The sequence below is a fragment of the Astatotilapia calliptera genome, chromosome 19 (assembly GCF_964374335.1).
Source record: "Astatotilapia calliptera chromosome 19, fAstCal68.1, whole genome shotgun sequence".
NCBI classification, from domain to species: Eukaryota; Metazoa; Chordata; class Actinopteri; order Cichliformes; family Cichlidae; genus Astatotilapia; species Astatotilapia calliptera.
In genome coordinates, this window is record NC_137440.1 from 18534377 (window position 1) to 18561913 (window position 27537).

Below are 27537 nucleotides of genomic sequence, written 5' to 3' on the forward strand. Positions count from 1 at the left end.
ATCGTCCCCTCTGGCCAACACCAGTAGGCGGTAGGTGAAGTGTCTTGCCCAAGGACACAACGACCAGGACAGAGTGCCCGGGGATCAAACTGGTGACCTTCCGGTTACAGATACGCTTCCCACTTTGAATAATTACAAGTCTCGCTCCTTAGAGGCAAAATATAAAGACATGAGGGCTGTCTTAAGGTTTTTTGTTGACATTTGCATAGAAATAACACTCCAGTCCACATTAACAGAGCAGGATAGTTTATTTAGATTTAAATAAACAATTTCCTAGATGTAATTTGATGTGATCTAACACATAAAAACTTCTTTATTTGAATGTGACAAATGATAATCCTTTTCCCTGATAAATTTACATGTTAAACATGACAATAAATACTCTAACATGAATGAAATTTTTTTTGCAGTGGCCTAAAACATCAGTCTAGATTCTGATTCTGGAGATGAGCGATACTGCAAGGAGTGCTTGATATTCTGAAGAATTACTAAAAACAAGAAAAAAGGTCAAATTGAAAACATGAAAAATAAAACGTTGGATCTTCTAACAATGTGGAATATTTGGTGTTGAAATTAAAACGCACAACGACAAAAAGAAATTCAAAGGTACATTCAACAGTATGGCACATCAGCTGATGTCGATCAAAACTTGAATGCCGAAAGGAAAGAGGAGGATAGTGTTCCTTCCTAACGGTGAATACATTAAAGCAGCGGTCCCCAACCCCCGGGCCGGTACCGGTCCGTGGCCCGAGAGAGTTGAGACTCTGGTGTGAAATGTATGGTTTTCAGGGTTTTTAGCGTTATTTTGTTATCGTTTTTTTTGTTAACTCTGTTTTCCTGGGTCTTTTCACGTGTGTTATGAATAAATCTGTTTTCAGTACCGGTACTAGTTTTTTGTTGTATTTATCCGCGACACCTTAAAGGCCGGTCCGTGAAAATATTGTCGGGCTCAAACCAGTCCGTGGGAACCGCTGCATTATAGTACTGTTGAGTCTACCTTTTATTTACAGATACCTGCAAGGACGGGTCTACAGATCACACACATGGCGGTCCACACTTAAGAAAACATATCAGCAATAGTTTGACAGGGATGCATGGAAACAATACATCAGATAGCTTGAAAGGTGATAACCGACAACCAGACTACTACAGTCCTTGTGCGACACGTTTCGTTAACATGCACTTCAGCCCTCAAAGTGTCACGTTATAAGACCTTCTGCATCTGCGGGCAAGAACAAAAGTCTGTTTTACACTCCGCTGTTCATTTTAGTCATGGTAATGAGTCACGTGGCAGGTGTAAATTGGCTTTTAAAGCCCGGGATCTTATTCACAGAAAAAGCTAATGCAGTTCAGCACACAGCTTAGATTCTCACAGATAAATGCACACCTGAAAATGTCTACCTAGTCTGTAAACACTCAACAGTTGGGAAACGTGATGAAAAAAAAGCAAACTTTATTTTCAATCCCAAGCATAAAAAAACAAAAAACAAAAAAAACACTATTAAAAAAACAGGGAAAAAAGAAGAGAGAGAAAGATGTGTCCATTCAGGTCTGTCCGTATTTTCCATAAAAGCTTTGTAACTATAGTGCTATGAGAGGAACACTGCAACCAGGATTCTCTTAAAACTGGCTAAATGTTTCTGAAATGACAGGTTTGTCCACTTGGAAATGGCGTCTTGTGTTGCTGAAAGGTGGTCTCCAGCAGGTCCAGTGCTCCAGCACTAAGATCATAGTGTCTGGTCGTTTACTGTACATGCAGGTCCTTTTGCTTCATCGCACCATTTAAGAGCTCACCAGAACGTAGATCATCCTGTTGGAGAGAACAAGAGGAATATCTAAATAAGCATCAAGACTGGTACATAAATCCAAAAATTGTTGTTTGACAAAGGAAGACTGAGCGCCTTTTTAAAAGCTGCTGGTAGGCAGATTTTAGACAGAGCCATGCTGTGTTGCTCTCCTGTCACTACTGACTGCCTCTACCTTTCAACGAACAAATAAAGTGGTGTCCGCCTCTCTGACAAAACTACCCCAGGATCAACATATCTTCATATCCACACATTTTTTGCACTGCAAACAATAGCCGCCGTAATGAAGTCTAAGTCTCAAAGATTCTTCTCTCAGCAGATACAAATGAAAAGTAAAGAGCAGAAAAATACAAGTGAAAAACATACCCGTAGAGATAGTAGAAGAATGACAGGAGGTAGAAAGCCAGTTTGCACCAGCCTTCTTTTTGACAGTACGCCAGGATGTCAGCGTTCATGATGGTTGTTGGGTCGTAAAGTCCTGGACAGCTCATCACAGGTCTGCTCATATACCTGCAGAAAGGCAAACATGAAAGCAGCGAGTTACACGCAGATGTGACTTGTTTACAAAGGTTTAGTTAAGTAAAACCAGGTGTTGACTCTAGGATCAGTGTTTTCGAATACGTACCTCCAGACATGATAAGCCAGCAGTGGTAAGTTGAGACAGAGGGTGAGCCACTCGGCCGCACAGAAGAACATCACGCAGAAGAAGAAGTGGATAAGATACTCTGGGAGCACCAGCTAAAGGAGCCAAGGAAGAAGACATGTCAATATTCGCATACAGCTGATAGTTCAATTCTCTTGTTCTAATTCTGACTTAGTAATGTACTGTCTAAACAAAGTTAATCAATCCACTCAATGTGTGGAATAAATGCAGAGACTTAGAAATTGAAGCACACTGATCAGAGGACAACACAATGTGATGTAACGAATCCTCAAAGGTAATGAGTCCTTTTTACAAGGAGAAAGCGGCGCTATTTAAAGAAGCAGACGTCTAAAAATTGCAGTAGCTGAAAGAATACAAGAGAAGGACTGAATCACAAATGAACTCTGGTTAAGCTATAATTTTGTGCTTTACATGTGCTATACAGGCCTTTAGTGAGGTCCAGCTTCATCTTATATTATGTAAAACACATAAACACTGCCTTATTTTAACACATGAAACAGGGTGAAAAATTAAAATCATCCATATGCAGATTTTAAGCCATTCCTCACTTGTTTAATGCTTACAAAAGGTGCCACAGTGAAGCCATATGTGGCTACGCATTGAGAAAATTAATTTGTATAATCGCCTCTTTTAGTCACTGAAGAAACATGTGGTGCTTGCATAATTTTTTTTTTAATAAACTGTTGCAAATGGATAGAGAACATGGTTAATTTCCCACCCTGGTTATGTCATGCATTATCAAGTGTGACCACAATTAAAGGGGGACAAATTGCTCTGAAGAATATCTGCGCATCCCAACATCGACATTTTCTGCAGTGAGGGTGAACCTACAGATCATTCCACTTCCTGACAAGCGCACTGGACAACACACCAGAAAAGGACCATGCTGTGAGCACGCTTAGCATTGTCGATGCAGCAGTCTGCCTCAGGTTGACAGAGTTCGAGCTGGTTGCGGGGTTCAGGGGGGCAGATGGAGGCGCCACATGGAAGCCATGCATTAAAAATAAGAGCAGAGGGCGGAGAGGAGGGGGCAACCAACAGCCCACAGATGGAAGGGTGAGGGGTGTGTGGGAAAGAGGAAGTTGCAGGAAGGACGGGACGGGCTTTAAATGTGCTGAAATCCTGCACTGTGCTGCCAAATACAAAACAACTGCACAAAAAAATAAATAAATTTATTGTGCCAACTGAGCTGAGAAAAAAAGAGGCCAAAACTGCAAATCGGACTGTGGAGCATGTCAAGGCTTAAACGTAGAGGAACCTTCACTTTTCAGCTACGAATCACTGACCAATCAGGAGCTCTAAATATTGCTGAGCTGGAGAGTGTTTGGATTCTGCAGCCATCTGTTCTGAACCGCAGGTGATGCGGGTTAGAGCCAACACTGAGATCATAAACAGTGGCCTAGGTCTGCTAATTGCTGACTCAAATTGTAGCATTCACCTTGCAAAAAAACAAGTTGTGACATGCATTTAAGAAAACCGATGATTGAAGAATAAAACAAGCTGTCTTGGAAAAATCAAACACGCAAAGTATTAAAAAAAAAAAAAAGGGGGGGGGGGGGTTTTACAAAATCAAAAGACTAGTGTTCGGGCTGCTGTGATTCTATACCATCCTAACAGTTATGTGCAAGCTCTGCCAGAACTGCTGTTTCAAATGGAAAACAAGATACCCATCTCTCAGAGTTTCCTGGGAATACTCTATACTTGTAACTATATGCAAACAAAGGGTAGGTTGTAGTAAAGATCATGCATGTTTTGAGCATTTGCAAGTCTTTTCAGTTAACAGCTATTCTTAATTCATAATCAATAAGGAGGACTGTTCGTCCAAGAGTATAGTGCTTACCCACTGTTAGATATCCATTTGCTTCTACGGCCAAAAAAAGGTAGTTCAAGAAAGCTGAAAACATGCCTGTTAGCCAGTGCAATCAGTCTGAAGCTGAACTTTGAGGCGTACAGGAGAGAAATACAAAGAAGAGATTGAAAAGCCAAAAATAAAACTATAATGACCGTGTAGGTGGGGGGAGGAAATAAAAAGGATACAGGTGAGGCACAGGTGGCATGTTGTCTAATCCCGAGCTGAACCCTGACCTAAAGATTAGTTAACTGAAAAGACGTTTGCAAACACTTCCCCGTGCAAAATGACAAGACTGCAGACTGAGTTGGACTTGAGCGGGCATTTTAAAGATTGGTACAAACCTTTAATGCAATTTTGACTCTTTTAATCTTTTTGACCTTTTCAACTGTCTTTTTGTCGTTAAAAGTGGTTTAAAAAAAAAAAAAAAGCAGATAAGGAAAAACAAAAAGGCTGTTAGAGTTTGACAGCTGACAAGATCACTGAAGTTATAACAGGCAGGTTATTTAGCATAACAGTGCAGAGAAATGAGAGAAAAAGACAGATAGGTGGATAAAGTTGTACTAAAATAAAGAGAACATCTTTCATCAGAGCATATCTGCATGCAAGGAAGGTATGATAGCTGAAGAGGTGAGATCACTTACCGGATTTAAAGTGTTACATTGATCTATAGGATTCTTGTAGTCAGTCTTCAGCTCATCGAAAGCGATTATCTGAAGGACCAAGGTGATCAATGGTAAAATGTTAAAAACAGAGACTCAGAGGACAGCAGGTGCAATAATATTTTACCAGGTTACACTACCCATACTGCTCTTATATACCTTCACAATAAAATTTGATTTAATATGGATAATGCCTTGTATACTGGTGCTGTATTTACTGACTTTCAAATGGCTTTTAATACTGTGGATGAATATAAAAGCAATAGATTTAATCAATAGGTGACAAAAGGTCACCAGCTGGAAATGTTACTTGTGGTGTACCACAAGGATCTATTTCAGGTCTATTACTTTTCCCCATCTACATTAATAACAGGTCTGAAGCTCTGTATTGTGAACTTTTTCCCCCTAATCCTAACAATATTTAACTAAAATTCTAATCTGTTAGCCTCTGACTACAGGAAAATAAGCTTTGACTTCCTCTTAGGAAAACTGAAGTTATGCTTTTTGCCAGTAACTGCAAACATAACAACGGTAGAATTCTGTTAGCCAAATGTGACTCTGTTTGAAATTAGCTCAACTAATCATTTAACACATCTAGGAGAAACTAAAAATGTATCATGTATAAGGTAACTGCAAAAATTCCACTCCTATAGACAAAATATTAATTCATCTCAGTAAAACAAAGGCAAATGATAAATGATCTGTTCTAGTCCAACCAAACTATGACTATGCATGTCACTCATGGTTAATGGCTTTCAGAAAAGACTAAACCCCAAGTTATAATCAGCTCAAACAAACTCATCTGCTATACCCTCAGCTTTGTGGCTGGGGCGATTGTGGCTCAAGAGTTGGGAGTTCGCCTTGTAATCGGAAGGTTGCCGGTTCGAGCCCCGGCTTGGACAGTCTCGGTCGTTGTGTTCTTGGGCAAGACACTTCACCCGTTGCCTACTGGTGGTGGTCAGAGGGCCCGGTGGCGCCAGTGTCCGGCAGTCTCGCCTCTGTCAGTGCGCCCCAGGGTGGCTGTGGCTACAATGTAGCTTGCCATCACCAGTGTGTGAATGTGTGTGTGAATGGGTGGATGACTGGTTGTGTAAAACGCTTTGGGGTCCTTAGGGACTAGTAAAGCGCTATATAAATACAGGCCAGGCCATTTGACAAACTTTAGCATAGAATAAAAGCTACTTTTACCACATTTTTGATTTGGCAGAGTCTTTATGCTGGATGTCCTTCCTGACACAGCCCCAAAGGGATTTCTATCTCCTCCCGAAATCAAACAGAGGATCATTTGCTTGTTAGTAAATGATTCCTCTGCATCAGGGGTGTCAAACTCAAATACACAGTGGGCCAAAATTCAAAACTGAAACAAAGTCGCGAGTTAACGTTAATATTTATTGAAATATATTTATTGAAATATATTTATTCCAATATATTTATTCCTCCAGATATAAGAATGAATCTTTTCTAATGGACTCAAACACGTTTTGCTGAAAAACTGAATATGGAACAAGCAAAGCTTAATACTAAACAATATATATATTAGCTGTATAATACCTGTAGGCCAGCTCTAATAGTAATTTGGTATGGCTTCGCGGGCCAAATGTAACTAGGCTGCGGGCCAAATTTGGCCCACGGGCCAGAGTTTGACACCTATGCTCTACATTAAAGTGGTAAAATATCCCAATAACACGTATAATATTCACACCAAAACTGCTCCCTTATTCTTTCGCTTGCAGTAACCAGAGACATGTTAAAAAACAGGAACAAAAAAACTTTAAGATGCAGCACCATCTTTAAAAAAAAAAAAGAAAGCAGAATCTAAACAAAATAGGTCATTTTATAGAAAATTAATTTACTACATCTTCGGGTATTGGGTAGGTTGTGGCTCAGGTGATAGAATACTTGTCAGGTATCCTTCGGCAAAATACTGAACCCTGATTTCAAGTGTGGATACAATCAGATAAGCTAAATTCTCATATTTAACTTATTTGTGAGGCTGATTTGTTTGAAACATGGTTTGAAATACTTAGAGAGGGTCTTTTACAGAAAGGAGTAAGATTACCTTGTATGATTGTATTACTTCAAATAAGCTTTTTAATCAGTGATATGAATGAAAATCAAAGAAAATTAGTATTTGGTTTGCATTCAAAAGCAAATTGCATGTTCTCTGTCTTCAAGTTATTTATTCACAATACAACAGGTAAGTTCTCCAATATGACCAGCCAGAAGCAGAAAACTGAAGATATCCAAACTGGAAAGTTTATTTATCTATTTATTTATTATTTATCCCAAGCCACGTCACTGATTACCTCAATCTAGTAAATGACTGAACAGCTAGTTAATTATTTACAGCTAGTTTAATGTGCTCCAAACTCCCCATGCTTACGTTGGGGTTGTGACTGCAAAACCTGGCGGTATTACACAATGCAGAGATGTGACATGTCGATAAACACATGACAGCCAAACGTTAGCTTAGCATGCTAACTAGCCAACACTGCACTCTGAGCTGGCAAGCGATACAAACAAAATAAAGGGGTATAAAACATGTAAAAGTGGTGTTGAGCTCTATATGGATGATGGGAAATAGTTTATTAAAAACACGTCTTGGTGTTAAAACTGCTAACTTGTTGTCCTAGCCGACCGGACAGGGTGTGTGCCATTCATTCCCAGGCTTCGTTAGCTCACTGTTAGCCCGTCTTTCTCATTCTTTCTACTTTTACGTCCGCACCGTTTGGCAGGCGACCTAGAAATGTGTACTTACATGCCAGATAGCGAAGAAGATAAGCGCGGCCGTTAGCAGCAGTGCGAGCATGTAGCAAAAGGCCGCGAATGTGAACGCCATTTTTCTCCGGTTCTGCTGGTCGGTTCCTGGCTCGATCGGCAGATGATGCAGGCAGCTTCCCAACCGATTACTGCTTCTTCCCCTTCTTCTTTGAGTGTTAGTGGCTGCAAGTCAACCATCTTACAGCAGGGTGCGTTACCGCCACCTACTGGACCATTTACTTATCTGAAATCACTTTTAACATGCATTAGCGCCATCTCCTGGAATTTCTTTCTGAACTTCGGTGTTTTCTTTGTCTCCTGGAGTCCCACAGTTTCAGGAATAGTGTCCATTGTGTGGTTTTCTATCCAGGTATGCTTTTACTGCATTGGTAGTGTGTTTATGATCATTGTTGTGCCTAAAAATGAAGTCAGGGCCAATCAGATGTTGTCCAGATGGTATTACATGATGGATCAAATTCTGATGGTACTTTTCTGTGTTCAGACACCAAGACCATCTCTGATGAAGCTCATATGACCATTTCAGTTTGAAAACAGCAGTCTCTGGAAACACATGGGTAAACATCACTGTCATTTTATTTGGACAACAGGACAAGACACTTTTATAAAGTATGGGAAAATACAAATATCTCAAGTTTCACTGATGCCACGAGGCAGCTGGTTATGACAGATGTTTCAGGTGGTTTTTTTTAGTAAAAAGGAAAGAAAATAGAATAGGCATTTAATCAGAGGACACCGAGCGCTGACAACACAATTGCAGGTTAAAGTAAAAAAAACAAAAAAAACCACTAGAGGCCAAAAACTATATGCGTTCACCACATAAAGATAAAAAGCTGTTAGAGATCCACAGGACATAACCAGATACATGGCTCATAACCAAAGGGGGCTCTTAGTTAACTGGACCTTACATTAGGGAGACTGAGTTTGATACACGATGAATGGACAGTTTCTTATACATCCCATTTAAAATAGCAACAGCAGAGGCTTTCTTTTAGAGAAATTAATGTCAGTTTGGGCACACTTCAGATATCACACCTGACGACTGTGATGCGAACCTTTTATAGCGTTCATGTGCAAATAAACGATGTCAGAGACTTTGTGTAGCTGTTCAGAAAGCATCGGTAAAGCCTTCTGTAAGGCTTACTTACTTTAAAGCATACACTTCTTCTACAGTAGCTCTCCACATTTTAGAGGTCTTTAGAATTTAGAAAGATAAATATATTCACATCTAACCCAGTACATTGCACATTTCAATTGCATTGAATAAACAGTGTTCATTTCAAGCTGTGCATATTCCTGAATTTACAGACTTTCTGAAGGGTTTTTCAGGTCATATAAAGGTCATTTAATCTAGTGGATTTGTGTTTTTCTGCTATTAGTAGACATTAAAACAAGTGATTACACTTATGTCCCCTTTGCTCCTGTTGGATAAAACCCTGCCCTTACGAATGATGCACGTGGAGCAGTTTGATTGTATGAAAACATCTTTGAGCCAGATCTCTGGGAGAGTTTCTGTTGTTTATGAGGGCATAGACGCCATCAGAGAAAAACAGGTTTTGGCCTTGCAGCATGGCCTTGGTATGGTAGCCTTTGCAATATAATATCATGCACTATCTGGAGAATTTCTGGGCTTTAATTCAGCAATATAATTCAGGGTAAAAGTGGACATTTGTAGTATTATAAATAAAAAAAAGAAGTCTGCTTCTCGGGTCACTTACTACTGAGGTTACTCCTGTTTTATCACAATAAAACCAGTCTGTATTATCTGCAATACATGCATAGTACATTCTTATACAGCTTTAACTATCTGGGGCTGGTCATGCTGCTACTAATCCTTTGGGTAGTGTGCTGCACTGGCTTAAATACTGACAATATTCAGCAGGGAACCAAAAGCCAGGAAAAAATGCTGTCCCTTTGGGGCATGAAAAGCCAAATACATCCGTTTGTAAAGTGTTTGAGCTGTGTGCTCCAGCACAATGTATTTTAAAAATGCTCAAAGCTAAGAAAAATTGGGTAAACAAAAACTACAGACTGAGCTGAGGATATTAGACATTGGCACAAAAATGAGCTGCTGGCACATTCAATACATAAATATCAGCCTTTCAAAGAAAAAGCTACACCGGTCAAATCCCGCGTCTGCATGGAGAATGTAAATCGGCCAGATGCTGTCATTTACCTGCCAATTCTGGCACATCTGGCGTTTGGAGAAATCGCAGCCGTCATTCTCAAGGCTGCGACAACCATGAAGCAATTCACGTGGCTTTACATACGGATTTAAGTACGACATTCATAAACACCAATAACAGTAAGAGCTATAATGCACGATAGGAGCTAACAATCACCCTAAAGACACAGTAACCCATTTAAACAGAGTCGCCCAGTAGATTAAAATGAGGGCGGGAACTACCGCCCTGTGTAATGCAGTGTAATCATCACTGTCATGGTCGCTAGACAGAGGTTTTTGTGTGTAACTGTTCACATCTGGAATGTTTCAGTGGAAAAATATCGTTTTCCTGGAGTGTTGGATTCTTGTAATAAACATGCAGGTCGAACGCATTACCCACAATTCACACTGTTTTTTTCTCTCCTCTAAACAGAGATTTAAAAAAAAAAAAAACCTGATGACAGACTAACAGGGTTACATCTGCAGCTAAATAAGCACCACTCAAGGGCTTCTGCCAGCTTGTGTTCTTGTGCACAGGAGAAGGTGCAACGCATATCATATAGATAGATGTATTAGTGTTACTGTAAATTATAACTGAAATGCCCTTGACTAAAGGAGAGACGGAGTAAAACAAAACAGAATTGTAGCTATGATTGTTCCGAGGTTCTGGCAGGAAGTTTGTCTTTCACAATAAAAGAAATGAAATGAATATAAAGTATATACTTAGCTAACCCTAGAGACACCAGAAATAACTAAATATTAAAAAAAGACTCTCAGATTATTAAAATCTAATGAACATAAAACGGTAAAACTTAGGAGGTTCTGAGTGTAAACATCTAGAAGAAACAAAGTGTTGTTAAAAAGTGTTCGAATTCTTTTGAATTGTAGAAATGGTCAATTTCTGCACTTGAAGAGCAATGAGAACATTAATTCTAGGGCTGCCCCCCCAAACAAAGACTTTCTTAGTCGAGTAGAAGTTGCAATTATATGTTTCTCATATTAATTTAAGTATTTAAATGTGTATTTTAGGAGGGAGGGCTGAGAAAGAAAAGTGATAGCACAGTAATAACACTTATCCTATTATCTCAAAGTAATCCCACCCTTTAGATTTCCTGTTCATAATATGCAACTATCAGCCAAAGAGCTCAGGGAGTAGCTGTGTAAACAATAGTATCTGGCACAAATAACTGAGTGTCAGTGTCAATTAATCATGACTTGAGTCTTTGGTTGACTAATGGGGGCAGCCCTCGTTAATTCAAAACAGACACGTAAGAGAAATATGGAGAGATTGTATGGAGACAATAACAGACCTGCTTCAAACAGTATGGTCAGTTTTAGGCTGCCAGATCGGTGAGGTTTAATAAGTGCCAGAAATGTTGGCAGTCACAGAGAAGCATTCAAACTCTTGTAATTGTGTGCACCTTCTGGCATCTTATGAGTTGTACTGAGCGTTAAACGCCACCGAGCAGGCCTAAAACAGACGACTGCAAACACTATTTAAATCAGGTCTGATGCAGGGAGGAGGGAAAGGTTAACTGTGGTGTGTTGTCTCCAAGAGATGTCACGAGTTGTGCAATCAGGATTCTCCTCGTATCCCAGACCCCTGGAGGAGGTGATGGGTTTAGCGAAAGAATCCAAGTTTCTCTCTAAGCCATTCCTCTGTGAGGTCCTCTGTGTTTCTGATCTCAAACACCTTGAAAAGAAAAGGAAGGACTATCACTTTCTCACATGGCTGTGGGGGAGTTTTCACCCATTTTTCTTTACAACATTGCTTCAGTTTATTGAGTTTGCAGGTATGAGTTTATGCACAGCTCTCTTAAACTCCCACCCCACATTTCCCTGCATTTCAATCTAGTTAAGGTCTGATCTTTGACTGGGTCATTGCAACGCCTTGATTCTTTTCTTTTTCAGCCATTCTGTTGTAGATTTGCTGCTGATGTTGGGATCACTGTCCTGTTGCATGACCCAGTTTGGGTTAAGCTTTAGCCGTTGAACAGATGGCCTCACATTCGACTCTAGAATACTTTGGCATACAGAGGAGTTCACCGTGCAGACCCACTGACTGAAAGGTGCCCAAATCATCACCCCTCCACCGCCGTGCTAACAGCTGGTACAAGGTGTTTGTGTGTCTTTCTGCCTAAAGGATATTGTTCCAGACGTCTTGTGATTTCTTTAGATTCTGCTTTGCAGACATAAGTTGTGCTGCCATGTTCTTTTTAGAGACAAGATGCTTTCTCCTGGTAGCCCTTCAAAACAAGCCATACTTTTTCAGTTTTCTCTGATGAACATTTGAAATGCATAGTGAGGCCTCTATGGACTGAGATGTAGCTCTTAATTTATTTGCAATTTTTCTTAGCATCGCATGCTCTGATCAGATTTGCTGCTATCAGTTGATCAAGTGATTAGCAGCACTCCCCACTTACTCTGTGTGTAGGGGAGTACTTAGTTTTTCACAAGGCTACACAGACCCTGTGAAACTTTCTTTTTCAAATGACTACATTACATGGCACATGGCAATCTACACAGCAGTTCTTGACATATTTCAGTTTGGACCACAGTGGTGGGCTGCACTGCGCGTCGATAGATCTATGCAGTTAACACAACTGATAGAAGTAATTCAAATTTATACTACCAGTTTATTTAATTTTAAACATTAATGTGGCAAATACAAGAATATAAGAGCTGCACCAAATACACCCATGACACTGGCTCATTTCATGAAAAAAATATCCCAAATATGGACAAAAAATATTCTCAACTACCTCCTCCTTTAAGTTGATTTTTTTAAATACAGTGTTTTAAGCATTTCTAAAAATTTACAAGGTCTCAAAGTCACATGGATTTTTATACATTTTAATTTGTGTTATTTCTTTTTGAGCCCTCATAATTTCATAGGTAGAGGAAATAGCCACATTACATTTAGAGTGGGCTATATCATTTCACCAGTTTGATGTCAGCAAAGTGACATTAAACTGGTGTATCATAAAAGTCAAGTCAATTTATATATAAGCACATTTAGAAACAACAGGGATTGACCTAAGTGCTATACAACTAAATTGAATAAATCAGAAAAGGAAAAATACAGAAAAATAGAAAACAAATAACACAGAAACAAAAGAAAAATATCAAAACTCAGTCTTATTTAAAACCTTTACTAACCTTGGTCAGCTCGACAGTCTGCACCAGCTTGTTTTTGCTTCCTGCGTACATCATCTGCTGCTCTGGTCTGCAACCTGCCAAACACAAAATCAGCAACTTTGACAAAAGTTTAGCAAACAGTAGTTACCTAAGTTTTGCTCTAAGTGTACGTATATTTAAAAAGTAATCTCAGAGAGGTTCATACCCACGGGGCTGGAGAAGATGAAGCAGAGGGGATAAGACACACGCCCGTCGTCATGTTCGTACTTATAACTGTAGACGATAAATGTTCCTGGTGCTAAGGACTGAAACTAACCAACATAGATAGATCACATGTAAGACAAACCCACCGCCTAACCGTTCCATGTGACATATAGGCTGCTTACAACGATTATAATTCATTTTATGCTGATAAAATATTGTTAAAATAAGATCTATTCAAAGGATATCTTGGCTGTCTCTCTGGCAGCTCGTCCTTTAGATCATCAGGAGAAATATCCTAAAACAAACAGAAAGAGTTCAGTTGACATTATCAAGAAAAGCAATCATCTACTAACATCCAGCACCTGGCAGGCTGTCAGGTCAGAGCTTAATGAGTTCACCGTCACTTCTTTCAAACCATACACTGCTATCTAATTAAACATTTAAATTTTAAACCTGATTTTTAAATATTGTTGAATGTATTTGAAAGATAGAGTAATATAAAGCTCACCTTATGCTCTTCCTCCAGAATAACCAGCTGCTTGTCTTTATCAATCTTCACTGAATGGTACAACAAGAATATAAAAGCTGCATTAAAACAGTCACATTTTACAAGCAGTTGTTTAGTGCTTCAAAAATGATGATGATCAAGGGGGGAAAAATCAATATTTTGGGCTGCAAAGCTCTAAAACGTGACCGTGAGTCTGAGTCCATGTCGTGCAAACAAACGGCTAATCCCATTTGACATTTTGATCCAGAGATGGATCAGGTTTGATACACACAGCCTGCTGAATTCGGAGGCAACTCATTCTTTCCTGCATACAGAACAGCAGCTACCTTAAAGTTGTATCTAATACCAGGAACATTTTCTTTTGTGCTATATTTATAACATTTGACTTTAACTGCAACAAACCACAGAGAATTGTACAATCCATGTCAAACCACAGAATGCTCACAATTACGTTGTAACCACTGCTGATTGAACTGCTGCCCATCTTGGCGAGGACACTCTTTTTTGAATCTCAAGAGTCACACAAGTTAGCAATCTAGAAGCTCTACGAGTATTAAAAGCTCCCTAGTGGAAAACAAAAAACGAATTTCAAGTTACTCCGATTTTTATGACTCAGATTAAAAATTCAGGAGAGACACTGCTCAGAGTCTGTGACTTACTGATGATCGCTGCATTGTTGGTCTCCTTCCGGAAACGAAACTCCTTCAGCTTTTTAACCAGATCTTCATCCACTTCACACACTACCAGTGATTCACTCTGATCCAGTGTGGGAAAACAAGGCAATGGAAACAAATAAATGAATTTCAAATACATTAACAATTTAATATACAAGTCACTCGACACACAAATTAAACTGTATATTACTTCTTTGGGGGTTGATGCAAAGTTAAACAAAAGTTTATTATCTTTATTTTTTATTTTGTGTGATAAGCAGTTGACATATTAATCATTCAAGCATTTAAAAGGGCACCTATGAAGGAATTACAGTCAACTTAGCAAAGAACTATCATATATCTACAGCTGATGAATGGTATTTTAAAGAAACAGGAAAAGAATCCACCAAAGACCTGTAACTCAAGACCAGAGATATGCATCTGGCCCTTCACCTGAATCCTCATACTTTTCACTCAATCCTGATCAGCAATGGCCTCAGTGGAAGGGCAACTGTCAAGAAACCATTTCTAACAAGTGGAGCTACGGTGTTGGTGATGTTGTCAAAAGTGTTAGTGTCAGATTTTGATCCTACCATCTAGAAATCAACTGATATGCAACAGCTGATTTTTTTATATGACAATGATCCCAAAGGAACTGTCAACATTACTGAAGCAGTGTGGGATCATCATGGCAGAGAACAGAAGAAAAGGCAGGCAGATTTCAAAGAAGAGCTTTGAATAACTTTCAATAACCCTGGAGAACTATTCCGAAAATTACTGTTGTGGGATTTCTCTTTAGTGTATTGTCCTGTAATGTATTGTCTTGCTTTCATGTTACTTAGTTTAGTATGGGTTGTGGGATCTCTCTTTAATGTATTGTCTTGATGAAATGCCTTCATGTTACTTAGTTAGTATTAGAGATGGCACGATACCACTTTTTTATGTCCGATACCGATACCGATATCATAAATTTGAATATCTGCCGATACCGATATGAATCCGATATAGTGTTTTTTAATCAACAAAACTGTTTTTTAAATATCTTGCTGCATTTTGTATAAGTTCATACTCAAGTTTAAAACAACAACTACACTAAAGCTATTCTGTTATACCTGTATGCAAAAAAAAAATATTTCATAGTTCAGCAATACTGATCAATCTAATAAACTTAAACCTACACCATCCTCCCTATTCTGGTATTTTAAAGAGTACTTAGCGTAAATATTAAGCAACCTAACTAATAGGGCTCCAACTCCCAGCAACAACAAAAATAAATAAATAAAAAATAGGGAACCACCCCTCACGCGCCACCTCATGATGCTTAATCGACGTAATCAACCTTAATTTGATGCAGTGTGAAAAAAAATGCACAGAAATCAATTATTTTTCAAGAAATATTAAATAGATTCAACATCTTTCTTCAACAAAATTGCAGACTGCACAGATGGTACCTTCCCAAAGGGAAAAGTACTATAGCTTACTAGGGTATATTAGACTTAATAGTTACTATATACAGTAATTGACTTCTATTCATTTTACATCAAATTAAAACTTTGGGTGTCAGATAATTATTTATTAAAAGCTAGACATTTTAAATGAGAATAAGAAAGAAAAGTATGTCTTTGTGCCCCCTTTTCCCTGTTAATGCCCTATCGGCCCCCCTGGCTAAACTTTGCTAGATCCGCCCCTGCACAGTTACCAGCGTCAGCTACGTAGAAAAAGATCCTGGAGTAGAAAGTAATATTAAATACATTCTAACAACAGCTTATCAAGCTTAAACGTTCTGCTGTTGTTCAGCCGCTGGTTTCCTCTTTCTGGTGCAAAGTGGGCCAAAAGCAAACAAGAGACACGACTGGCGACAGAAAAGCCGATCAGCTGATCGTTAAGCAGTTTCATGATTGAAGTAGCAGCAAGAAGAGGCAGTCGCTCCATATATCGTTTGTTAAGCTTAACGCAGGAATGCTTTACAAACATTCAGAGATGGACTTACACACTTGCTTTACTTCTCTCGGGGATAACTTTGTCGGAGATGAAATTCCGGGTTGCTAGCGAAGCTCCAAATGCTATCCAGACCACCGACAGGTCCTGCATGCCACAGCCGCTCTATCACGTGATGCATACTGCTCCGACGTGCTAACGTTCTGAGGTGAGTTACGGCGTGTTGCAAGTTTTGTGAGGTGCTTTCATGATATTTAATGGATCGGATTACATTTTTTATTTTTCTCCGATATCCGATCCAGTAATTTAGGTCAGTATCGGACTGATACCGATACGTAATATCGGATCGGTCCATCTCTAGTATGTCTGGTTCACACCTCATTCACGCTGGGAAACAGACGGTGAGAAACTGGTGAATGTCTCCCAGGATGCGGAAGCTGATAGAGAGTCTGTCTGTTTAGAGCCAAGGTGTGAACTGCAACTGTAAAAGCCTTTTGTTCTGTGACTGTAAAAGGACCTGAACTGTTCATTGTCAGAGACGACTTTCAGTGCCCCCTGACTGACTTCCCTCCTTAGGCATGAGATAGCTGAAATAAAGGTGTTGTTACAACTCATCGTGTCTGCAGGCTTTGGTAATTAAAATTTCCACAACAGTACTAAAAGAAATCACAAGAAAGCTTGGCTAAAAGAGTTCAGACTGAAGAATAAAGGCAGTATTAAGTATTCACATAATTAAGTTCATTAGAATTGTACAAACTCTGTTTTTGCCTTACATACTGTAATTCCATGCATGTTTGCACATTTCAATAAACTGCCACACACATTTCACGTTTCACAAAACATAAAGACATGAGGGGGGCAGCCTAAAGTACTGTAAAGCAAATATTCTAGCAGCGTCATGATGAAGTCAGAACATTCATATATGATTGACTTTTTCCTGATGTGAGGTAGATGATTTTATATAGTCAATGATACTGTGGTTTAATAGTTCCAGACTGCCGGGGGATTCCCATGATGCATGGGTCTGCTGGAGGTTTCTACCTGTTAAAGGGAGTTTTTCCTTCCCACTGTCGCCAAAGCGCTTCTTATAGGTGCTCATATGATTTTACCTGTTGTATTATTGTAGGGTCTATCTTACAATATAAAGCGCCTTGAGGCAACTGTTGTTGTGATTTGGTGCTGTATAAATAAAACGGAATTGAATTGAATAATGAAGTGGAAAACAGAAAACACCGCTATTACTGCATTGATGTGATATTAGTAACAAAACACAGTTGCAGTAGTACATATAAAGAGCATCTTACACACTGTGACATTCAAGCAGAAAATGAAATCAGCAGAAATTTTACATTCATCCTAATCTACTGCTATATGTGTTAATTTTAATTAATATTTGAAGACAGCTTATCGGTAAGAAAGACAGCTGCAGAGTCACAGATTGTGGCTTTAAGTGGTTTTCATGCAATTTACTACTTTGTCATAGCAGCTATATCCTGAATTAGTGAGCCAGGGTAAAAAAAAAAAAAAAAAAAGAACAAAAAAACCCACCAATGCTGGTGCAATTTTTTGTTTTGTGTAAATATTTCTGTCATGTTTACAGTTCCAACCTCAAAACGGAAACTCCATGTTTTGGATTTAAAAGATTTGTACTTTCGTGAGGAGCTTCACGTCTTCTTGACCTCTGCTTAACTTTGCTGTGTCTTTGTGAGATATGTTATCCTGTGTTTGTGTATAGTAGTGTAATAGAGAAAGAAAGGAAAAAATTATAAAACAGAGGCTTTTTAAGAACACCGAATAATCAGCATGTCTCTTCCTGCAAAAGTCCAATATGATGCACAGGATTTCATCCAAAAAACAAATAAATCGATTAAATTAAATGAAAAATCAATGCACCAGCCTGAACAGGATTTCATTTCTCTGAACCTTTGTCACGTCCACACACAACATTACATAACACCATCATAAAGACATGAACTCTCCACGAGTCTCTTCAGACTCTCTGAAATCTATAATTACACCTTGGAGAACAGATGGCTGGTGGGAGTCAGGATTTCACTGAGCTCAAGGAAAGATCTTCATAGATTAAGAGGAGGCTGGAGTGTCTGTCGCTGCTGGGACTCTTTAAAAACAGGATGCATGGGGAAGGGATTAGGGACAGCCAGGACAATGAAAGCTGGGGATGGCCAAAGGGTTACTTCTGGTTCAAATTCCTCCAGTCAATGACAGCTAGCTCATGAGTTTGGCTGCCAATTCAACCAGGAAATGAGAGCCAGTTAACTTAAACCACCAGTTAATAATGGACCCGGTGTGTTTATGCAGTAAATCAGTAACACTGCTCTAATGAAGATAGCTGAACTGCCATGACACGCAGCGAAAGACCCAGAGGGAAACGAGATTCATCTGGACAAACAGCCGAGCTAACGTTAAGGCAGCTCCCAAAACCCAGACGTGTTGAAGCACATCAATGCAGACTGCTGCATCAAGCCACCCGCGCCCAGCTGCAGGAAGTGCAACAGCTTCGCCTTCAAAATATAAACATGCACAAACTTGCTCTAACCTCATACTAAATAATGTCTTGTTTTCTTCATTTAAACACCTAAACTACAAATGTTTAGTTGACAATTAAAAACAAAAACCAAAGAAACGTCACTTCTACACCTCATGAACTTAAACTACTCTTTTTTTTTTTGCCTTTTCTATTGTTATTATTAAATATATTGCAATGTTCTCCTGAATTATAATCAGGCTGCTCTAAAATGTCCTTGGAAAGGTTTCAGTTGAATAAGTTAACTGAGACGAGAGAGAGAGCGAGAGAGAGACAATATTTCTCCCATACTGGCTTCCCTTGATTGGCTCCCTGTTAAATCCAGAATTCACTCTCAAACGACTTATTTACTTGTGGTTCCCAAAGTTTCTTAAAGTAGAATGGGAGGCAAAGCCTTCGGCTTTCAGGTCCCTCTTCTTTGGAACCAGCTACCTGTTTGGAATCAGGAGACAGACATCCCGTCCATTTTTAAGATTAGACTCTAAACTTTCCTTTTTTTTTATAAAGCATATATGTAGGGCTATATCAGGTGACCCTGAGTCCTGGTTTAGTTAGTCTGCTGAGGGATGCACTGAGTATTTCTTATTCATTCACCTCTATTCACTCTCTCTGTTTATCCACCACTTTGCATTTAATCATTAGTTATTATTAATCTCTGGCTCTCTTCCACAGCTTGTCTTTTGCCCTGTCTCCTTCCCCTCCTCCCAAATGATCATGTCAGATCGGCTGGCCCTCCTTTAACTTGGTTTAACTGGAGGTTTCTTATTGTTAAAAGGGAGCTTTTCTTTCTCACGGTCACCAAGTGTTGAGGTTTCTTTCTAATATTGAAAAGTCACTAAAATATAAAGTCCCTTGGACTAATTTTTGTAACTGTTATTGTATTTAATAAGTGGTATATTCAAGAAAGTTAAATTTTAATCATTGAGTGCTAAAATTAAGACTATGTGTCTTACAAATTCATAATTTAGTGGAGATAAGCACCACAGTGAAAACGTACAAAGCACAAAATAATCTTGATCCAAACTGGATTCAGATGTTGTGTGAAAATAGAAAGACAACGTGTGAATTCAGAGGGAAAGGTCACCTGAAAAAAGGAAAAAAATAAATAATAAAAATATTTTAAAAACAAAAGATGTATATCTGTTAGAGGGGTAAGCGTGTAGAGTAACTGGAATAAGGACCTAGTATTGTATTATTTACAACGTAATTATATTTTTTTAAAGGTAAAAGAGAGGTAATATTTAGTTTTGTCCTAGTTTATTTTTTATTCTTAATACTTAGTGTCAAAATCTAGTTTTAAAAAGTGTCGAGATTTAGAATATGCAGTACATAAAGGTTCATCTTTCACCTTTTCGGCCATTTGTGCCATTTATTTATTCGTTTAGATTAAGAAATGCTAATAATGACCCAAATTAAAATATATTTTTCAATTTATTTTACGGCACAGCGTTCTGGGTTTTTTATTTTGAAATTCATGGCAGGAAACGCGTCACTTATGCTACGGCTGACTTGACAGGGTGGAACTAATGCCATGCTAGCAGGCTAAAGCTAGCCAATCTGCGACCTTACTTTTTCCTCAATAAACTCTGCATCTGCCAACAGCACACGATTAAAACGCAACGACGAAGCTCGCAGCAGCTCACTTGCAAAGAAAACCGAGTAACTTACCATTGTTGTGGAGTTAATAAATTCCCCCGGAGCTGCAGCGGCTGTTCTGAATGGTAGGGACGCTTTCAGTGTTTTTTCGTTTTTTTCCACCTCACATCATCTTGTGACTGGTTTGACCAATCCCATACAGGCGCCCCCTCCTTCAAAAGTTTCCTGTAAATCTGTGCTCAGTCTAATTTAGAGTTAAATTTGAGTTTGAAATCCAGCGTCTTACGTTAAAAACACTGCTAAGTCATTTTTAAACGACTCATACTCGTTACTATTTAATAACAGTTGATACTTCTGCTTATTGATTCCCACCTAGGCTGTATTTCCTGCTGGGACATCAATAATGTTTCAGTGTAGTTAATTCAATATGACCTCAACTGAGAAATGATTACTTATGCTTTTACTTGGAATGCATGATTAGAACCTTCAGAGTATTTCACTAAATTAATTTGGTAATTATTTTAAACAAAGTGAGATTACTTATTCTTAAAAATTATGTTAAGACATGACAAACAGTGTTTGGATGAATAAAAGTGAGGCTTTCAAACTGTAACTAAAAGGACAAGTGTTCTGTAGTTTTATAGAGGGTGGTAGGAAATATTTCCTTTATATTAGCTCAGCAAGTCTGTGGCCACACTTCAGAACAATATTCATTATATAAAAACTATTTCCTTTTATGTCTACAGGCCCAGTCTCTTCAGAGTGTAATATTATTAATCAAAGTATAATAATAAACTATTATTAATTTATTATATTTTAATGTTATGTGGAATATTTTAATTATTTTTAATCAAAGCTGAGTACCAGATTCCACACAGTTTCCGCTAAAGCATAACATCAATTTTTTAATGCTAACATTGAGTTGTTTTGCTTTGTGCGCACATATACTAGAGATCCCGGTAGAGCAATTGAGACCCGATTTCAAAATAAAAGTGATCTCTAGGTTAACCAGCACATTTACATGAGTCCAATATGAATCCTATAATCATGAAATAAATAACAATAGAGAAATGAAAATTATTTTAAAAAAGGTGATATTACAAATAACAGAAATATTTGAATATTACACATAGTAACTATAATCACATTTAAAAAATAACATTTAATGAGATGTGTACGGCAATTACAAGTAAAACCACTGTCCAACAGACTAATTTTAAAATTAAAAACCAGACTGACGTCTTCTGTGGAAACAGAAAACAGTAATTTTGATTGACAGTAAAATTGATATTTTGTAATATTTGCATTTCTGTAATGTTATGTTTTTTATATGATTGATAACGTGTTGGTTAATGTTAAACTCACGTTCGCCTTAAGATTGCTTTTGTTTTGAAATCGGGTGTCAGTTTCTCTTGCCGTAGAACTTAGTATATACACACAACGCAAACCAATTTGTGTGCTGGTTTGTGCTCGAAAGCGACCATTTCTTACCGTAATTCCTAGAATACATACACATAACACAACTGACGACATTTGTCCCCTAACCTTTAGACTAGTTTTCCTCTGGCTCTCACTGTGTCGTCCCCAGCTTTAAAAGGCAAACCTGACACACCTTAACAGGCTGACACGGAGTTTTAAAGTTATGTCTGCAATCGTGTTTAGTTAGGGTTAGTTTATTGGTTTGTTTTAGGTATGTGTGGTCGTGATGTTGAGGGGTTAGGGAGTAAACTGTACCAGCGAGAGCTCTTACAAAGATAGAAGGCGACCGGCTGTCTGTGTGTTTTCCAGCCTGAACGCGCCCACCCTTCACAATACGTCATCAGTGAAGCGCGTGTGCGTGCCTCCTTTTCAAGAGTTGTAGTTGTGAAAGCAGATAAATCGTTAGCTTCTACTTGTGTACCTCGGCAGGCTAAGTTAGCGAGCTAACTGGTTCCCACAGCTGAAGAAATCCTCGCTGCTACCCGCCGTCTTTCTTTGGAGAGGAGTCCATCTTCTAGCGAGGTAGCATCAAAATCTAGCTTTCAGCAGTTTTTTCCTCAGGCACCATGAAGCTAAAAATAAACAAACGAGCCAGCGTTAACTAACAGTTAGCTGCTGCCAGCTAGCTCGCTAGCCAACTCTAATTTAATTTATGACAGTTTTTGTGACTCTCTGCCCTGATTTGTAGCCTGGACTCAGTGTAACATCTGTATGTCTTGCCTTAGTAATCTTTCATTGAGCTGGAGTTTTGTCAGAAAGGTTTTTGAGGATGGAAATATTGAGTGTGTTGTTACTCAGAGCCTTTGTGTGCCACCACTGTTTGACAACTTGTTATTGTCAGTTGTTATAACTACCTAATAAAGCTTGTCTCTTGTTTTGTTGTAGATCATGGATGATTTCTCGGTGAGTTCAAACAAATACACATTTTATTTTTATTATGTTCAATTAGCTTACAGTTTATTGTACAAGTCACTTCCTTTTACTCTTTTATAGCTAGCAGATGCCTTAGGAGATGATACTACAAGCCAGGCTAAGAAAATAGGCAACAACAACCCATCTGCCCCCACTAGCAATCCTGCACCTCCTTCAAACCCAGGATGGCCTAGTTCAGCTCCTGGAGCCCCCACCCAGCCCTCTGCTCCACTCGACTACCACGGTGGATCATCTGGCCCAGGGGCACCAGGGCAGTTTCCCTTCCCTTCAGGTCCTGGAGCACCAGGGCAATACCCTGGACCTCCTTCAGCACCTGGTGGGTTCCCCCCTGGTCCTGGGATACCTGGACAATATCCACCTGCACCAGGAGCTCCAGGTCAGTTTCCTTCCGGCCCTGGAGCTCCTGGGCAGTACCCTGGGCAGTATCCACCAGAAGGAGCTCCAGGACAGATACCTGGAGGCGCTGCTCCTTACCCAATGGGACCATTTCCTTCGGGCCCCGGAGCTCCCCCTGGCCCTTATCCAAGTGTGCCTTTCCCAGGTGGCCAGCCAGGAGGCAATGGCATGTATGGGCCAGGTGGTCCAGGTGCATTCCCACCTGCAGCTGGACCTGGTGCTTTCCCTGCATTCCCCAGCGGAGGCTTTCCCCCGATACCACCCGGTTCTTGGGGACCACCAGCAGGTGGAGGCTTCCCAGCTGCCCCTGGTCCCTTTGGCCCTGGTCCGGGGCCTATGGGTCCATATGGTGGGCCTGCTGCCCCAGGAGGGACACTGGTGAGTACTGGTACTTTAATGCAATATTGCTTGCTGCATTTTCCTGCTTGTGTGCTTCTCTGGTGTGCAGTGGAGCATCTGGTGTGAAATTCTTTTAGAGTAACATAATCCTGTAAGTGGTGGATAAAGGAAGTTAGTCTTATTTCTTTGCTGCTGAAGGAGGGTTAATGTATTTATTTATGTTTTTCAATAACGGCGGAATTGGGATGATTATTTCTGTCTCTTTGGCTCTGCTGGGGTGCTAAACAAATATAAAACAGAATAATACAGTATTCAGAAGCAGTTCTGAAAAATGTATTCTTGTCTTTCAGCCCAGATATAGGCCACCGTATTAAGCAATGAGCAATGAACTCAGCTTTTCAGTTGGACAAGGACATCACTTCCAGAATCAACATATGGTTTGATTAGTGCCAAAGACTCAATATATACATAATATTCAACTAAATTGCTCAATGTATTGTCTTAATTAAGTGCAATATGATATAATTTACACTTTTACTTGACCCGTGTTTACGGCATCATGACGCCTTTTATGATCTCTAATAAAATTATGAATTGATCAAAACACACTTGTAAGTTGTTTCCATGATAATAATAAATGGGGTTTTTTTGTTTTCTTTTACTTTGCTCAGCTGTTGTAAAAATATAGTGAATGTACTTTTCTGTCATTGCCATGACCCGTCACTGCTACTTGTGTAATAGTGCTGGAATAACCGAAGGACATAATGACTCACTTGGGTGTTGCTGTAGGAATGTGGGCAGGGTCAAAGTTTTGAACAGTGCTTAAATAAAATTCTCTATTATACGTCATTCGGCATGCTGCTGTGAATTGCCAATTTAAGACTCAGTGATCAAATGTTTTATATGTGCATATTTTTCTTGGAAATCATAGAATTGCATTGTGACACATAAACTTAATATCTACACTGAGAACAGTACATATATTGTCACGGTTTAAAATGGAAGTATTTCTTGCAGATGGTGCCCTACGATCTCCCTCTTCATGCTGGAATAATGCCGCGACTTTTAATCACAATAATAGGGGAGCCTCTTCCCTGTGCAGACAGGTACAGTAATCATCCAACATCTGTGCCTGCTAATAGCAATCCGAAACCTGATTCCTTCAACTCATACTTACATAATAAAGGGGACCTAGTATACTTATTTTCAGCTCCAAATGTTTATTCTTGGACGCTTCTAGAGTAGAATAGTTCAAAACAATCCTTATTTGTCATGTACTGAGCCTTGGTATAGGATAAATCTATTTTAACACCTTAAGCTTCTGATTGGCTACCCCTGTTTGAACAGCAGGTACCTTTATATGACCATGTTATATGAAGTGAAGTGTAATAGGTCTCCTTTAAAACACATCTATGATTTGCACTGTGGGAATACTCTTTAAAATGTTTACCACCATATTATGTTAAACTGATTAGCAGCAGCATTTCTTTCTGCTAATGCTTTGCTTATATGGGTTTTTTTTGCAGGTTCAATGTTGACTTTATCAAAGGTCCAGACGTAGTCTTTCACTTCAACCCTCGTTTTAACGAGCAAACAGTTGTTAGAAACTCCAACTTAGGCGGATACTGGGGACCTGAAGAGCGGGAAGGAGGGTTTCCATTTGTTCAGGGACGACGTTTTGAGGTAAGTTAGTATAAAATCTTTTTCTTTTCTTTCTTTTTAAAATTAGCTGATTAGATTAGGGAGATGACATTTAACAGAGCCCTTGAATTTAACCAAGGATTTTGTTCAGCTTACACCAGTATAATTTTTCCTTCATGTCAGTGTGATATGGGCATAAATGAGCATGTTTATGCACATTTTTATGTGGTAGAGCTCTGACTTCAGTGCAGAAAGTGAGGCTTTAGGTGAGGAAGAAGTGGGTGGTGTAGAAATAATGGAGGACAGAGACATAAGGAGAAGGAGTTGATGAAAATATGATGATGAAAAGATACAAGTACAAATGTTAAATGGGGAGATAAAGCATACTATGCACGTTGCTGGACTCTAGCCACATACTAGCTACGTTCTGTCAGTCTACCAACCAATTAATTAGCAACTGGTGTCCCCTACAGCTGAAGATCCTCGTGGAAGAAGACATGTTCAAAGTGGCGGTGGACGGCACACACCTGTTGGAGTACGAGCACAGAGTCGGTGGCCTGGAGGAAGTGAACCTCGTGCGAGTGTGCGGAGACCTCGTCCTCTACAGCGCTGCCCCGAGCATGATCTGAACCCACGGCTGAAGCACATGCTGTACAGGCGACCTGAGTCAAACTTTACCACTGTATTTGAAATCCTTTTTAAATACTTGGTCGCATTGCAAAGCGCAATCGTTGCCTACCTGGCACATTTGTCACAGAACAGCTGTACGCCATAATCCTTTTCTCTTTTTTTTAATAGTTGCTCCAATCCAATTAATTTGGTCACATATGAGAATTTTTAGTGGTAAAAGAGTTTAAAAGCATTTAAAATAGGTATTTTTGGGAGAAAAATTAATTTATACTTAATGAAAAGATTGTAGGCTAAGAAGAAAGGCATGACAAGTCCCAAACATTTCAAATATTTTCCACTGGTATCTTGTTTTTCCGTTTACATGTAATCATTCTAAGTCTCTGTAATTGCATGAGAGTGTGATGCTGAAAATCATTTCTTTTTTATCTGCTGGCCTGCAGACGTGCTGTACAGTGGAACAATGATGAGGTTTCTTAAAATGCACAGAGTAATATAAAGAGAATGTGTACTCAGGCTGGAGGGTCAAGAAAAGATTTAAAGAATTATGATTTCATGTTGAAGTCAAAACCCTGATGGTAAAAAGACATATTAAAGGCTGGTATTAAAGAAAAATGTGGAGGGATGGGGTCTCTGTTTGTTGCCAGCACTGACACTGTTGAGGTTATAAATTGAAAGGAGCAACAAACAAGAAAAATGACTGATGGAAGAAGATTGTTTACTTCCCCTGAGCTTCTGACGTGCACTTATAATAAATACAGGTTACCCCATGTAGTGTTTCTGAATCTAAAGCCAGGGAATCAGTTCCTGTGTTACTGATGGTGTAAGTTTGTGTGTTTGACTGAATTTATATATCGTGCCCCCTGTGGTGCAAGTGCCAGATTCTGATGTTAATAGATTTGACTACAGTTATGCCACTCAGTACAAAATAAAAACATTTCAACCTTGGACACTTTGCTTACTTATGCAACTCACGAGGGACTCTTGTATGTGTTGCATGTATTTCTTGTGTCTTCATGGCTGTCTTTGGGCCACACATTGCAGATCATGTTTTGGTTGCTACTGTATCTATAACAGGATTTAGACCAGAAACATCCACCATTCAAGATGATTTTTTACCTAATTTCTGAGATGAAAAACTCAAAATCAAATTTGATGTTTTTCACAGCAGTAACCGCCATTTGTGTTGAACCTGATTGAACCTTAATGACAGGGTGCCTCATGCTGTGGGCAGAAAGACCATCCAGGTTAACAGTTTTCTGGTATTTTCAGTGCTGCTACATAACCCGAGTGAGCTTAAGTTTCAGGGCACAAACTGATAGCCAGACGTTCTCCTTCAGGATTTCCTGGTAGAGAGCAGAACTGTTACTTTAGGGGTCACCACAGAGATCATCTTAACCCTCTACATATCTTCCTTTACTACATTCATGAACCTTCTCTATTTGGGTTTTCTGCCATATTCCATGTCCTTTGTCCCTCCTCTTCTCCACCCACTTCTCCCTGCCTGCACTTTGTTCTTAAGCTCTCTTGTGCACCGTCCATTGCTTTGGATGGTTGGCTGTAGGTATTTAACTCATCCAACTTCACTACCTCTATCCCTTGCAGCTTCACTGTTACA

At 39.2% G+C, this 27537-nt stretch overlaps 3 protein-coding genes across 4 annotated transcripts; 1 reads left to right on the top strand and 2 right to left on the bottom strand.

Moving 5' to 3' along the window:
- Positions 1-229: 229 nt before the first annotated feature.
- cnih1 (cornichon family member 1) lies at positions 230-7959 on the bottom strand. The gene is made up of 5 exons (XM_026151384.2): positions 7739-7959; positions 4963-5031; positions 2431-2543; positions 2172-2315; positions 230-1810 (listed from the first exon to the last, which is right to left on the bottom strand). Exons 1-5 carry the CDS (start codon positions 7817-7819, stop codon positions 1783-1785), a joined length of 435 nt encoding a protein of 144 aa, XP_026007169.1. The 5' UTR covers positions 7820-7959; the 3' UTR covers positions 230-1782.
- Positions 7960-8316: 357 nt separating this feature from the next.
- gmfb (glia maturation factor, beta) lies at positions 8317-20725 on the bottom strand. Its single transcript, XM_080293965.1, has 7 exons — positions 20577-20725; positions 14432-14528; positions 13773-13822; positions 13508-13559; positions 13266-13346; positions 13082-13155; positions 8317-11615 (listed from the first exon to the last, which is right to left on the bottom strand). Exons 1-7 carry the CDS (start codon positions 20577-20579, stop codon positions 11544-11546), a joined length of 429 nt encoding a protein of 142 aa, XP_080150091.1. The 5' UTR covers positions 20580-20725; the 3' UTR covers positions 8317-11543.
- On the top strand, positions 20420-26867 carry lgals3a (lectin, galactoside binding soluble 3a). Of its 2 annotated transcripts, none has more exons than XM_026151371.2 (6): positions 20420-20629; positions 22869-22886; positions 22977-23690; positions 24669-24757; positions 25178-25334; positions 25766-26867. In XM_026151371.2, the coding sequence occupies exons 1-6, from the start codon at positions 20627-20629 to the stop codon at positions 25919-25921; spliced, it is 1137 nt and encodes a 378-aa protein (XP_026007156.2). In that variant the 5' UTR covers positions 20420-20626; the 3' UTR covers positions 25922-26867. The 2 variants fall into 2 exon arrangements, with proteins under 2 accessions (XP_026007156.2, XP_026007157.2); XM_026151372.2 differs by lacking the exon at positions 20420-20629 and adding an exon at positions 21953-22505.
- Positions 26868-27537: the final 670 nt, after the last annotated feature.